The 15,356-nt window shown below is 48.8% G+C and overlaps 1 protein-coding gene across 2 annotated transcripts in view; it reads left to right on the forward strand.

The window, feature by feature from the left end:
- XPO6 (exportin 6) overlaps positions 1–14,534 on the forward strand; it is a 110,080-nt gene extending 95,546 nt beyond the window's left edge. For both annotated transcript variants that reach the window (XM_060120131.1, XM_060120130.1), the window contains exons 18-24: positions 5,269–5,424; positions 6,403–6,517; positions 6,693–6,864; positions 8,278–8,439; positions 10,812–10,910; positions 11,066–11,296; positions 13,842–14,534. In XM_060120131.1, coding sequence (XP_059976114.1) covers positions 5,269–5,424; positions 6,403–6,517; positions 6,693–6,864; positions 8,278–8,439; positions 10,812–10,910; positions 11,066–11,296; positions 13,842–13,943 — 1,037 coding nt within the window. In that variant the 3' untranslated portion in view covers positions 13,944–14,534. The remainder of the gene's footprint in view (positions 1–5,268; positions 5,425–6,402; positions 6,518–6,692; positions 6,865–8,277; positions 8,440–10,811; positions 10,911–11,065; positions 11,297–13,841) is intronic.
- The last annotated feature ends 822 nt before the right edge of the window (positions 14,535–15,356 follow it).

The raw sequence follows: 15,356 nt of genomic DNA on the forward strand, positions 1-15,356 counted from the left end.
TAAAGGCATTATTTGATGATGCCTTCCGTGGGTAAACATCCTACAGTGATTCTTGATCCATTTCAGATACTTGTATAAGCAATCAAAGCAGTTCACTTCTACACACTGGGAAACATGAAACTATCTTTTGAAACCGTTTCTAACCTTTCTCCAAATACATTTAAGAGGCTTTGAAAGAGCTTGGAATCTTCAAGTTTGATTGTTTATATTAAAGGAGGAGGAAAAAAAAGAATCAAGAGAACTCAGTAGTTCAAGTAGAAGGCATCAGCTTTCTCTGAAAAATCTTCCTGAAATAACAAATATTAAAGAAATATTTTGAAAATACAGTCTATTTTCACAGAAAGAAAATAATAGAACATTGCTGATGTCAGCAAAAATGCTTTGTGAAATGTTAGTCATGTGTACTCAACATTTTTTAAAAAAAGCATTACTTTTATAATTAGAAATATTAACATATGCTAATTGTACAAAAATACTAGAATGGTATACAGGTGGAAAAAGAAACTCTTAAATCTCACTATTTTTAGTATTTTAGAAAGTAACCTTTTTAACCGTCTTATTGTTAACAACCTTAATAATAATATACCGTAATAGCCAATTATTTTACCAGCAAAAGTGAGTTTATTCGGGAATAGCCAGAGGAATTGCAGTTCTCAGGATATGAGGACTACGGCAGACCATAGGCAAATCCAAAGAACTAGGAAGGGGAACTTGCTTTTATAGGGTAAAAGGGGGAGTTGCTAGGGGCTGTAATAACCAGAGTCCACTGAAGGAACCTGGGACTCCAAAGTATAAAGACTTCTCACTGGTTAGTCTGTGATTTGCTGGACTGTTTTCAGGTGGGAGAATAATTTTCTTCTTCCTGCGGGATAAGTAGGCAACACCTTCCTATTTGTAGTAACTGACAATAATACGTGGTGGGGCATGATAGCTCCCCCTGCAGACCTGTCCTGACTCCTGGTCTAGCAAAGGTTTGATTCCTCATTGTCTTCCCTTTTCTATTTGTAAGAATATTTTATAGTTATATAGCTGCATAAGAATGGCTGGCTTAGTGAGGGCATCCTGTGTGCCAGGCTCTTGCCTTGGCGATCTTACATCCTCATCAAATCTCTGGCTGTGCCAACATCAACCTTCAAAGTCTGGTCTTTGTCTGATCCTTGTTCTAAGTGTTTTACATTGAGTAATTCATCTAATTCTAGTAGGTACTGTTTATGAGTTAGGTACTGTTAATTATCCTGATTTTATCCATGAGGAAACTAAGGTATGTGAAGATCAAGTAATCTGCCCAGGGGTTCCATACAGCTATTGTGGAATCATGTTTTATAAAGCTTAATGGTCTTTTCTCACTTTATCTTGCATGTACTTACATCAGGTAGCATAAGCTAGGTTATGCTATGTGGTACCAAACAACCCGCAAAGCTTAGGGGCTTAATGCAGGGAAAACATCTATTTTCTTGCTCTTACTATGTGTCCAGCTTGCGTCAGGGGTTTGGGGAGGTTGTTCTTATTCTAGTCACTCGAGGACCCAGGCTGATGATGGCTCGGTTGTAGTCCGTGCTTACGTTGGGAAAGGAACATGGTGAATTGTGCAGTGGTTCTTAAAGCTCTTGCCTAGAAATGATGCTTGTCATTTCCACTCCCATTTCATTGGACAGTGAATGGTTATAGGGCCAGGGCTTAACTTCAGAGGAAGTGGAAAGTGTGATTGCCACCATGTGAGGAAATATTTGCTGAATAGCATAATGATTTCCACAGTAAACGTAATGAAAAACATAGTTAACATTTGTTGAGTGTGTACTCTGTCCCAGGCACTGGGCTGGGAACTTTATATACGTTATTTCACCTAGCTTTCCCTATAGCCCTTTGAGCTATGTCTTATTATCCTCGTTCTACAAGTGGTGAAATGAAGGCTGGAAAGTTTTTCCTATCCCAACTTTATAGTTTGAAAAATTTCCAAACCTACAGAACAGTTAAAAGATTAAGTAAACGAGGGACTTCCTTGGTGGCGCAGTGGTTAAGAATCCGCCTGCCAATGCAGGGGACAGGGGTTTGAGCCCTGGTCCGGGAAGATCCCACATGCTGCAGAGCAACTAATCCCATGCGCCACAACTACTGAGCCTGCTCTCTAGACTCCGCGAGCCACAACTACTGAGCTTGCTTGCTGCAACTACTGAAGCCCACGCGCCTAGAGCCCGTGCTCTGCAACAAGAGAAGGCACCACAATGAGATGCTCACGCATTGTAACAAAGAGTAGCTCCCGCTTGCCACAATTAGAGAAAAAGCCCACATACAGCAACAAAGACCCAAAGCAGCCAAGAAAATACATGGTAGTAAAATAGAATTAAACCCCCATTCCAACTAAAACAACATTGTAAATCAACTATATTTCAGTAAAAAAAAATTTTTTAAAAGAAAGATTAAGTAAATGAGAAACTGATATCTTTCACCAGGATTCACCAGTTGTTAATATTTTGCCACATTTGTGTTCTCCCCGACCTCACACACACTTTTTCTTTTTAACTGAGCCATTTAAAGGAAGTTGGTGACATCAACACTTTATCCCTGAGTACTTAACCTTTATCTTTGAGAACAAGATATTCTCTTATATAACCAGAACACCATTAACACAGCCAACCAAGCTGTGGAACATTGTTACAATAATGTTGTTTAATAATATAGACCACATTTAAATTTTCCCTAGTTGTTATCAAACTGTTCTTTTTTGCTTTCTAAAAAAGGATACCTTCAAGGAACATGGGTTACATTTGATTGTCACATCTCTTTAGTTTCTTAATAAAGAAAAATATTCCTAGTTTTTGTTTGTCATGACGTTGACATTTTTAAAGCGTCCAGACCTGTTTTCTTGTAGTAAGTCCCATAATCTTATTCTGTCTGGTTGTTTCCAGCAGTTTTTGGCAGGAATACCACCCAGGTAGTGACGTGTACTTCCACTGCATCACTTCTGTTTATCCCATTATTGGCGATGCTCAGTGTGATCACCAGCTTCAGGGAGTGTCTGCCAATCTGTCCACAATAAAGGTATCCCGTACCCCCTACCCCCAACCCCAGGCCTGGCAGGTGTATGTTGCTCTGGATCACAGGGGAAGTGGTGGCGTCAGGAGTGTGATTTAGGTCTGACTGGCTCCAGATCCGTTGCTCTTCACCACATTGCCCCTTTCTTCTTCTTCTTCTTCTTTTTTTAAATTAATTAGTTTGTTTATTTATTTATTTATTTTTGGCTGTGTTGGGTCTTGGTTGCTGAGTACGGGCTTTCTTTAGTTGTGGCGAGCGGGGGCTATTCTTCATTGTGTGCACAGGCTTCTCATTGCAGTGGCTTCTCTTGTTGTGGAGCACGGGCTCTAGGTGCGTGGGCTTCAGTAGTTGTGGCTTGCGGGCTCAGTAGTTGTGGCTCGCGGGCTGTAGCATGCAGGCTCAGTAGTTGTGGAGCACGGGCTTAGTTGCTCCGTGGCATGTGGGATCTTCCTGGACCAGGGCTCGAACCCCTGTCCCCTGCATTGGCAGGTGGATTCTTATCCACTGTGCCACCAGGGAAGCCCCCCCACACCTTTCTTTTTATTATTATTAATTAGCCTTTCTTCTTGAAAGCAGTGTTTTTAATGGTTTTATAACATCCTATCCTGTGGAAGTACCAATTTACATATTTCCTATTTTTGCATATTTAATCCATTTTCCTATTATTGCATATTTAGTTGTGCTTTTAGTTTTCCGCTTGCACATTTTTGTGAATAAATCTTGGTTCTTGTTTAAATACGCTCACATCAGAGGTCAGATTTTGGTCTCTTGACTCTGTTTGCCTTCCCTGTGCCTTGTGTGTTCTTGGGGAAGCGTCTGCCAGGTGCAGTTTTCTGGCTCAGTGAGCATCCGTGTGCTGGTAGTGTTGTGAGTGAATGGCTTCTTCAGGAGCTCAGTTTCTAGCATCCCTGTGACCAGCCTTGAGTGGACCAGGCCTGTTGCGAGCCATTGTCTTCTTTCATGCCCAGTCCTATGAGTGAGGCGGTGTCATCTCTCCATGTTTTCAGATGAGGAAACCGAGAGTCAGAATAAGCAGAGTCAGGAGTCAAACCTGGCCCAGTGCCCCTCTAAAGCCTGGATTCTTTCTGCTGTCCCCTTCCCTGGAAGATGCTGCAGCCCTCACAGAGGCTGGTGGGCTCTGGGGGTCAGGGCCACCCAGAGAGCCCTAGCAGGTGGAGGCTGGCTCTCAGCCCAGCTCCAGTTCCTCCTCTGGAGCTACGCCAGCGTCGAGTCTGTCAAGCTCAGGCTGAGCCCTGTGGGGCTTCTTGAGGCAGCCGGTGGGAAGAAAAACCCCACAGGTGCTGGGGAATGGTGACAACTTCCTTGTGCTGCATCTCCTGATATGTCAGGTGCTTTGCGAGAATCATTCTGAACCTTGTCTCTAATCCTCACAGCAACCCTGCAAAGGTGGGGGCTATTGGCCAATCCTGGTGTACCGATGAGGATCCCACCCCCATGTGTAGCTGTGTTGACCACGTGCAATTCACATCCAGGCCCCTCTGACGCAGGCCCTTGCTCTGTCCTCTGAGATCCTGCCTGTTTGCTAGCCACTGCCTCTGTTTCCCCTGTGTGCTATATGGAGTCATCAGTGAGCTCTTAACATCAGGGGATTGTTAGAAGTATTTATCGTCAGTAACATATAATACAATATATATTACAATATAATATAATGCAACATAATAATAATTATATATATTTTTTCAGGCCCAGTAGACCAAGAATTGATCAGGCAGTTGATTCCTTAACACAGCAGCAGTAGATGTGCATGGCAGGTGCTTGTGTGGATTACCGGGCTAGAGCCATGTCTGGAGTTGAAGGAGGGTGTTTGATCTGCATGTGTCCATTCTTGTCTGTGGTGATTACCTTGTGACACTTAACATTCTCACTGGTCTATCACCATCTTACAGTCTTGATTAAGTCCAAGACACCTAACCTGAGGGACATTTCATCTTCTCTGTGGACATGTTTCAGGTGGATAGAGGCAGAATAGAGGCAAAAAACTGAGCAGGCTGGCTGGCAGGCAACTGGAGTCCTGACAGTAAAAAGGGAACAAAAAAAGGAAGAAAAGGATGTAGAAAGAGAGATACAGAGAGAGATTGATAACTCAGTCAAGAGAGACTTCTGTGTGATTGTCCTCTGAATAACTTTGCAGGTTTCTTCCCCTTCCCTGTGTTCCCTCTTACCCTGCTTTATCCTCAGACAAGTCATAACAGGCAACTTAATCTTGGTTTGCAGCCAAAGTGATTATCCACCAGACACTTAGTGTCTTAGAAGATATCGTGGAGAATATCTCTGGGGAATCCACCAAGTCCCGACAGATCTGCTACCAGTCCCTGCAGGAATCCGTTCAGGTCTCCCTGGCCCTCTTTCCAGCTTTTATCCATCAGTCAGGTAGGAGCTGGCCGCAGGCCTCACTGCTGGGTGGTGCTGACAAGGACCGGAGTAACTGCTTAGCTCTGCAGGGCAGGCCAAGTCAGTTGGTGGGGTCGGCCTAGATGGTGAAGGCGGAGGGCAGTGCTGTCGTGTGTCGCTGAGTCACTTGGGAACATGAATGGATGGGAGTAAGAGGGGCGTTGCAGCGGGATGGAGAACTTTTCTGATAGTTCCACTCATTTACTTACACGGCAAGGTGGATTCTGCTGAGATGCTTCACCTCCGCACACTGTCACTGTCACTCAGAGAGGCTCTCTCTGGGTCTCTGGATGTACTCGCCTGGCTCTCACGACCACTTACAGTGGTCTTGTCAGTCTTAGGAGAGAAATATCCAGGGCTTCTCAGTCAGCAGATGTTCACCGATTGCCCCTGAGTGTGTGCGGTTCAAGCCATAACGTACTCTACAAGATGATTGTTTAGATCTGGAAGTGGAGCCACACTAAATGTAACCAATATATTCTGCAGTTAATCTATTTAATAGCCCAGGGCCATGCAATCTGAGTACACCCTCACTGTCCACTTTCAGCCCCTTGACCCTGGACCCAACTGCAGATTATCAGTCATAGAGAAGTGGCTGAAGCCCTCAGGGGCTGACCCAGTTCAGTAGTTGCATTAGCGAGTACAAAATAACCCGCCTGCAGTGAGAATTCTGCGTGGCGCTGGGTGCTGGGCAGTGAGGGCGGCTTCGAGATGACCTTCTTTTCCTATTGTGAGCCATCAGGCAGAGTTCTCTGTACCAGAGCTGTTCTCTCAGCACATCCTTAATCATTTCCCACTTTCCGTCATTGGCTGTGATGGTGTTGGGGAAATTTCTTCCAGCAGGAAGTCTTAGAGAGAAAGGATAGTGCAGACTGCAGAAGGAAGTGCATCAAGCCAAGGGCTTCTGTTTATCCCTGTGTACCTGTCTCTAATCATTTGCTTTGTCCCTTTATGTAGATGTGACTGATGAGATGCTGAGTTTCTTCCTCACTCTGTTTCGAGGCCTTAGAGTACAGATGGGCGTGCCTTTCACTGAGCAGATCATACAGACTTTCCTCAATATGTTTACCAGGTAACCACAGACCCGCTGTGTCCAAGGTTTTCAGACTCCACATGTGAAGTGGTGCGACCTGGCTACAAAGTGTGGGACTTTTTGCTCCTTTCCTTCACTTGCCACAAGTGTTGGTTTTCATACTGCTCCCCAGAGAAACATTTTCTTGGCTACTGTGTGCTTTCTCTGTCGGCAGAGAACAGTTGGCCGAGAGCATCCTCCACGAAGGCAGTACTGGCTGCCGGGTGGTTGAGAAGTTCCTGAAGATCCTGCAGGTGGTGGTCCAGGAGCCTGGCCAGGTGTTCAAGCCCTTCCTCCCCAGCATCATCTCCCTGTGCATGGAGCAGGTGTATCCCATCATCGCCGAGGTATGAGGGGCTGGGGTGGTCCCCTGTGCTGCCTCCTGCCTGAGATGGGGGAGGGAATGAAATATTGAGGAAAATGTGTTGTGTTTTAAAGCTAATTTGTTAGTTATTTTATTTTTCTTATAAAATATTTTTTTTTTCTGAGAAAGAATGCCATTAGCGTGGTATGTTTTTTTTATATTGGTTGAGTTAATTAGAGCTAATCTGGTGTAAGCATAACAGGTTAATTGTCACAAGGTTGGTTGATAAGTAAGATCAGTGTCCCATGGCAAACAATTTAGAACTTTAGGTGAATATATGGTTTTCTCCAGCAAACATAACAAATGTTGTAGTAATAACACTTCATAACACTTTCCTATTAAGAAATTTCATGATCTCAAGGATACAAAACAAGTTCTTAGAACCATTCAAAGCTTTCATCATTAGAAAGCTCTTTGTCCTTCTTAGAAAACAGCCACTCAGCATGACAAAATTCAGAATAAATATATATTTAACTTAAGTTTTCTGTAATAGTTACGTAAATAAGGGCTAACCTTCCTACCTGCCCAAACTAAGGTTTAAGTAAGTCCAGTTGCTTTGCATCATTAAACACACCTGCGCCCTCTGAGGATTCCTGCCGTGGAAGTTGGTGCCCCCTGGTCTTAATTTAACTTTAATCAAAGCTGAATTAAATAGATCTGGGCCTTATAATTTTTAATTCTGCTGAGACCTGTGGAATAATGTGACCTGTCATGCTCTTCAGTGACTTGGAGAGTTCTGGATAAATGTGAAAATTATTGCTGAGCCTGCCTCCCTCACCCTCTCCTCTTGCCATTGAGAAAGGAGACAGACTGGGAGAGCAGTTAGCGCCACACGGTGCCTCCCCCGAGGTGCTGCTTCCACCTGGAGGCCCTCTAACGCTGCTGTCGGTGGTTTCTAAGTGCTCTTTAAACTCCTTTTCTATAGAGGGCAGAACCTCTTTTAAACCTTCTTATTTGTCTTTATCCTCAGAGGTTGCATAAGACCAACAGGTTAGCTGGGACAGCTTTTTTTTTTATACTGGCAAAGGAACAGCACCACCAAGAAGACGTGACAGATCAGATCAGCTGCTTGCTCAGCAGGAAATCCATATTCCTAATTGTTTTCCATTTAGTAGCCTTGTTTTCTTAGCTTAAAAAGCTGAGTGCTTCCATCAGAAAAAGGGCCCCTTGGCACCGACCCAGGCATTCTGTGTCTCAACTGTGGCCATGTCTCTGCCGAAGAACTCCTCGTTTGAACTGCTGGCCCACAGGGGGCTTGACAGGACGAGAGTGAGGGTGGAAAGCCAGCCAACACACTGCTGGCTGTTAGGAGGCATCTCTCAGGCCTCTTTGCTGCTCTGGGCCCAGGCTGTGAGTGGCTCCCTGAAGGTTTGAGGGTCTGTGTGTGTCTCCACAGCGCCCCTCCCCTGATGTGAAGGCTGAGCTGTTTGAGCTCCTTTTCCGGACACTCCATCACAACTGGAGGTACTTCTTCAAGTCCACCATCCTGGCCAGTGTCCAGAGGGGGATTGCTGAGGAGCAGATGGAGAATGAGCCTCAGTTCAGTGCCATCATGCAGGTAATGTGGCAGAGCTGGTGAGGCTGCCTTGTGATCGAGGAACAGACAGGCATCATTCTGGATACCACCTGGGTCCACTGGCCGACTGTCCCTTGCTTTGCTTCTGTGGCATATGGTCCCACTGCCTCTAACGTGGCCACTGCAGCAGGCGCCACACGGTGGCACTTTGAAGCCTCGTGGTCTTGGGTCTGAAGCTCAGCTCTACCTCTTAGTACCTATGAAGTTAGTTAACTTCTTGGAGCCTCAGTCTCTCCATCTGTGAGGTAGGGATAATAGTGCCTATTTTGTGGGTTTGTTGTGGGGTTAAATGAGAGTGTACACAGCGTTCATGGCACCCAGGATGCTGGATACATCTCAGTTCCCTCTGCCTTATAGCAGAGTTGCCCCCCGTGTGAGGAGGCTGCCCACGTCAGGACCACCTGGGGCCCTCCTTACCTGCAGCAGTGTGTTAGTTGATCTGCATTTTTGAGAGATAATTCTGGCTTGTACCGTGTTGGGAGAAGCACTGCCCTGTGATTGTCTCCTTTTCTGATCAAGTGCGACTGTTAAACCCTAGAGAGTGAGCTCTGGGGGCTGAGCACACACCACTGTGGAGGCGGGCGGCCTCCCGTGCCAGGGTGGCCGGCTGCTCAGGGACCGCTTTCAGGCGCACTCCTTGTTCTGCACTCAGTCGTACAACTTTTTTATTCTAAGCCTCGGCTGAAGTAGAGAGTTATTTTTATTTTTTGGTTTTTCAGTGCTAGCTTTTCGTCACGGGGAAACCAGCGGATTCTACCGTTCTTCCATTCAGCTTCCTCCCAGCGTGTGCGCACACACACACGCTCACGCGCTCTCCCTGTGTGGAAGAGCGGATGTCGCACCCCTGGTCTTTGCAGTTATTTTCATGAACTTCCATCTCTGACACCCCATCACGGGCCTGGATTTGGAGTATTCAAGTGCCTTCTCTCCTTCCCCTCCTACCTCCCTCTTCAACTCTGTCCTTGCTTTCAAGACTCTTGATGGCTGGTCCTCCACTCAGGGCTGGTAAAAGCCACTTTGGAAAACAGCTTCACAGTTTGGCAGTTTCTTATAAAGTTAAACATGTAATTACTATGTGATCTAGCAATCCCACCTCTAAATATTTTACCTAAGATAAATGAAAACATATATTCCCCCAACCTGTACACAGATGTTATAGCAGCTTTTTTCGTAGTTGCCAAAAGCTGGAAACAATTCAAATATCCATCAGCCAGTGGCTTGATAAACAGACTGTGGCACCTGCTCCTTAGCAAGTAAAAAGGAACCTGTTCTCATTCGCACAACACAGTGACCTCCCAATACATTCCACCAGGTGCAAGAGTCCGGCTCCAAAGGGCTATATACTGCTGATTGCATTCCATCATATGACACATGTTCTGGAAAAGGCAAATCTAGGGGAATAGAGAGTGAGCAGTGGTTGCCTAAGGGTAAGGGGAGAGGACTGACCACAAAGGGGGCATGAGGGAACTTTTTGGGAGAAGGAAATGTTCTGTTCTGATCGTTATGGTGGTTTGATGACTCTGTGTGTTGGTCAGAATTACACAATGGTGAATCTCAAGAGGGTGCATTTCACTCTGTGTTACACTTCAATAAACCCGACTTTAAAAACTAAATAAAACAATTGGGCATCTTGGAGATTTTATCACTACAGCAGGGGTTATAAGACCCCCTTCTCATAGTTTAGCAGCCCAGGACAGAATGACGAGGCCATCACTGGCTCTTTCTGGGGAATGTCCTGCCCACCACTGGGTTTACATTTCATTGGCCTCCCCCACTCCTCCTCAGTCACTTTCTGTGGGAGCAGGGCTCTTTGTGTTTGGGGTGGGGGGTGAACTGGAAACTCCCACAGCCCAGAAACTGCAGAGTAGTTTAAAAATTTGCTATTGCTTAACCCCAAGGCAGGGGCAGCCAGGTGTGAAGGAGCCTTCAAGGATTTGTGGTTTATAAGACCTGGGATGCCAAGGAGAGGGTGGCTTATGGGCGAGTGGTTGGCTTGAGGCGGGGAGGGCAGCCTCTGGTATCTGCTAAGATGGCTGAGGTACTTGCCTAGAGGTGTTAGCTGCTTCCTTCAACGACAGATCCTGTGAAGGTGTGGAGGTTTATTACAAAAGGTGCAAGATGAGACCAAATAAGTGAGGCCCAGTGGGGAGGACTTGGGAGCTCAGACGACACAGGAGCGTTCCAAAGATCTGACCAGACAGGCCAGGAGGATGAGGCAGTAGGTGCCCCTGCCCTGCGTCGGCGTGGGGAACCGCCGCCAAGTGTCAGTGCTTTGGGCGTAGGGAGGTGCCCTAGAAGGGCTGGGTCTGAGGGTGTTGAAAGGCTGCTTATAAAATGGTGGTCTTATTTCCTAGGCTTTTGGACAGTCCTTTCTCCAGCCTGACATCCACCTATTTAAACAAAATCTCTTTTACTTGGAGACTCTCAACACCAAGCAGAAGCTGTACCACAAGGTAAGTGCCCCAGCTCTCAGATGAAGGTTTCTTCATCAGAGGTGTCGTGGGCCCAGGCCGAGGCCACCCTCCTCAGGTCAGTGGCTGTGGAGCACGACAGGGAGTAGGCAGGGAGCCCGCCCGGCCTTGGCTCACCCTGCTCTTTCCGTCTGCAGAAGATCTTCCGGACCACCATGCTCTTTCAGTTTGTGAACGTGCTGCTCCAGGTCCTGGTTCACAAGTCCCACGACCTCCTGCAGGAGGAGATTGGCATCGCCATTTACAACATGGCCTCTGTGGACTTCGATGGCTTTTTCGCAGCCTTCCTCCCAGAGTTCCTGACTAGCTGTGACGGTGTGGATGCCAACCAGAAAAATGTGCTGGGGCGGAATTTCAAGATGGATCGGGTGAGGAGAGAGAGGCCAGGCTAAAGGGAGGGCAGACGTGGGCTCTCAAGCCTGGCACCTGTTCTGAGAGGAGGGGGCAGGCTGCCTCACGCGTGCTTTGTGCCCTCGGCGGCTCCACTGTAGCTTGTGCGGGCTCCTGGATGACTCGGTGCCGTGGCTGGATTGAGGGGCACACGCTGTCCCCCAATGGTGGCCTCTGCAGCACGTATATTCTTCGTCTCAGCTACTGGGCCCGGTTCTGGCCCCAGCTGTCTGCCTGATTTGTCTCAGCTTCTTGGCACCCTGTCGAGCCCACCTCTGACTGGGGCCCAGCTCTTGTTTCCTCTGGGTCGTGAGCCAGTACAGCCAGGACTTGCAGACAGGCTGTGAAGATTGATGCTTGGGAGCCCAAGCACCAGCAGTTAGCGGTGGGGCCCTGGGCTCTTCCAGATGCCAGGCTCAGTGGGGCTGACCTGCTGCCAGGCCCTGGGAGGAGCCTCACAGCGCTCATGCTCTTGCCTCCCACTGCCCACCCAGAGACGGTCAGGTGGGCTGTTCCGCCTGGGCAGCCCCTTGAGTGAGAACTGGGGTGGTGAGGTCTGTGGATGCACGTGAAGCCATCGTTGCTAGTGTGTCCGGGTCCCGTGGTGCCCAGCCTCTCCTGTCCTGGGGCCTCCTTGCTGGGCCCTCACCTGTCCTCCTCCTTCCAGTTTCAGCTGCTAAGTCTTGGCTGCTTGCCCGCCAAGAGGCTCTTCCTGGAACTTTTCCTATCGAATAAGTAATTTTCGTCTTTCAGCCACTCACACTTGATGCAGTGACACCTTCTCTTTCTCCCACATCCTCTTGGTGGTGTTGACCTGACCGCCGTGCGAGAACAGCCCGTCCCCATTCCACTTCAGTGTCCAGGGTTGCGTGTTGCTCTTGCTGGAGCAAACTCTTCGTCTTCCTTGCTTGTCTCATCTGTGATAACGTGTCAGGGTAGTTCTTTCTTAGACTCAGCTCCTGTTTTCCCTTGTCTTGGAAACTTTCTCTCCCTGACGTTGATCTTGTTTTCTCCTGAGCTTCGTTAAGTTCACTTCAGCCAGTTGGGTATTTTGTCATCCTTATCCTGGAGGCCAAATCCTAATATTTAATGATCAGTTTCTAATGATGTCATTCTCAGTCAACTTCTTGATTTAAAGCAGTGGTTTTCAAAGCTATTGATAGGTATGCATCGGAGTACCTGGGGTGCTTATTAAAAATGCAGAAATATACTGCCATGTTCCATTCAAGACATTCGAATTTGGCATTTGGGTGCCACTGATTTAAAAAATATCCCTTGGTTTGTTTTGAGGATGAAATAAGTAAAGGAATCAGTGCCTTCATTCATTCATTCATCCATCCACTGTGTGTTTGAAGCTGGCTTCTACTCCAGCCCTGTGCCAGGTGTCCAGGAGCTCATGCCTCCCTGCCTTTAAGGAGTCCTGCTGGGAAGATGGGCAACAGCGCCCTCTGTGGACCACGCTGAGCCAAGCACCTTATTTGCCTCGGCTTTTTTATAGTCTTCCAGCAGCCTTCTGAAGTGTAGGTCCTGTTGTTCAACCCCACTTCACAGAGGAACCCAGGCTCGGAAAGGGCAGCAGTTGGTTGGCAGTTACAGAACTTGGGATTGGTGGAGCCAGGAAGCGGGATCTGGAGCTGGGGGTTCTGCCCCCAGGGCCTGCCCTCACTGTCCGCAGGCAGGGTGAGCCAAGGGCCTCAGAGAGCTTGGAGCAGAGGCACCGACCTAGCCCGCTGGAGCCAGGAAACAGGATGTATCCAAGTGGCCTTTTTGGAAGAGGCAGGCTTTGAGCTAAACTTTGAAGAGGAGGAGAGGTTAGCCAGGTGGCCTAGGGGGTATGGACAGGCACCGTTGATGTTACTTTGCCTGTGGACTTGCAATCCAGCCTTCAGTAATCCCAATCCAAAGATGAAGAAGCAGACCTCGGGTGGTCCTGTAGTGGTCCACGGTTGAATTTGGGCTTCCTGCTGTGAGGGGCCTTCTCTGTTTGTATTCTGTGGCCTAGCAGGCTAGGTGTCATGAGACATATGGGCCACTGTGACTCTTGATTGGCAGGGCCTGCCTGGAGCCCTGGGTGGAGAAGGGCTCTGCAGATGTGGCTCGGCCGGCCGTGGTGGAGGGGAGCCGTAGCCGTGCTCGGGAGTGACTCCAGTCTGAATCCCCTGCCTTCCTGACTGTATAACCCGTGGCAGGTTTCTTAATCTGTCTGCGCTTCGCTTTCTTCATCCTTCAAATGATGGCACTAACAACCTGCACCGCAGGCTGGCAGTGAGGATTAAACGACTTGTCTCTGAATCGCTTGGGACAGGGCCTGGCACGTGGTGGGCACTAGGGCAGTATCAGCTGTTGTTCTTTTTCTCCCACCGTGCCTTTGCTGACACGTGGGGCAAGAATGAGTCAAGTTGCGTGTTTTGTCAAATGTTCTCAGAGCTCCGGACGCCTTGTGGGACAGGAGTGGGCTGGTGGGGTGGGGGTGATTTTGGGTGTTGGGTGGGGCTGGGCTGCAGCTGTGCCCCTGCCTTCCAGGACCTGCCCTCGTTCACCCAGAGTGTGCACAGGCTGGTCAACGACCTGCGTTACTACAGACTCTGCAATGACAGCCTGCCCCCCGGCACCGTGAAGCTCTAGGTGCGGCCTGCTCACCGCCCAAGGGACGTGGACTCCTGCCGCCGCCACCTGCACCACCTCCGCCTGCTGCCATGGGTATCTCCCGGACGGGCCTCGGCCACTCCTCGGCTTCTCACGCCCGGAGCGGCGTCGCCTGCCCTCACCCCCCTCCACGCTCCTCTCCTGCCACCCACCCAGCAGAACTGGCTCCGGGGTGTCCCGGGGTTTAGAGCAGGCAGGGATCATGCGGCCAGGTACCAGGGAGGCAACGGGAAACCCTGTGGGGTGGTCCGTGCAGATCATGCGTGTATCAGTCACGAGGCAGAGATGCCAAGGACAGCTGTGACGGTGCCACCTTCTCACCATTCCACCTCCCCACCCCCCCGGCTCAGCCGGCTAAGGAGAGGCAGGATGTTGGAACTACTTTGGCACTTCTGTCAAGCCTCTCCCTCCCTCCCCCTCAATTGCCTTGAAGTCTCTGCTGTTTGTCAGAGATTTGCAGACCCATGGGGTTTTTTTTTGTTGTTCTTGTTTTCTCATCATTCCATTGTGATACTAAGAAACTAAGAAGCTTAATGAAAAAATAAAATGCTTATGTTGTTGTTATATAAACGCTGGTTAGAGAGCTTCTTTTCCACTCAAAACTTCCTCAAGGGCCAGCATCCAGGTGAAGGGGAGCGTCCTGGCAGGGAGCGGGGCAGCAAGGGGTGAGGCCTGTGTCGGTGCCTTGGGGGAGCCCCTCCGAGGAGGACTAACTTACATCCCGTCCTCTTCTCGACAACATCTTTAACAGTGAGAAGACGCAGGGTCCCTGTTTCTCAAGTTCAGGGACGGTGGGGGACTTGGTCTGACAGCTACCCTAGTGGTTGAGGTGGGCCTGGAGTCCAGATGATGTCCATACCCCTGCTTCTCAAAACGTGGGCTCCCACTCCTCCCCCTCCCAGAGAGTAGACCCCTCAGTGGACCAGAGTCTCGCCTGAGGACAGTAGGGAGGTGAAGGTCTCTTAATGGATTGTCTGAGAATGGGGGTTGGGGAGGGTGTAGCCGTGTGAGGGGCGAGGAGTGGGTGGGACTCAGGGCTTGCTGGTGTGTCAGAGAGGTGAGGCCTTGACCAGCTGTTCATGTGCAGAAATGGCACTTGTCCTTGAAGTTTCTAGGATAACGGATCGGCAGCTCCTCCTGCTTTAGGTGTGACAGGGACTGGACAGACAGGACTGGGGTTGCTTCTAATGAGGAACACCACGCCTGGCAGGAAGAGGTTTGCTCACCTGAAAGTGAGGGTAGGGGTGTTATGTGAAGGCTCATTGACAGAACTGGGGAGGGAGTTGGGGGCTGATGGCTTCTACTTCGAGGTCTTTCTTTATAAGAATAACTTTGGTGGGTGTGGGGACGTGGGCTGGATTTGAGCTACGTGTGTGCACGCGCACATGCGTG

Source organism: Mesoplodon densirostris, chromosome 16, assembly GCF_025265405.1.
Source record: "Mesoplodon densirostris isolate mMesDen1 chromosome 16, mMesDen1 primary haplotype, whole genome shotgun sequence".
Classification (NCBI taxonomy): domain Eukaryota; kingdom Metazoa; phylum Chordata; class Mammalia; order Artiodactyla; family Ziphiidae; genus Mesoplodon; species Mesoplodon densirostris.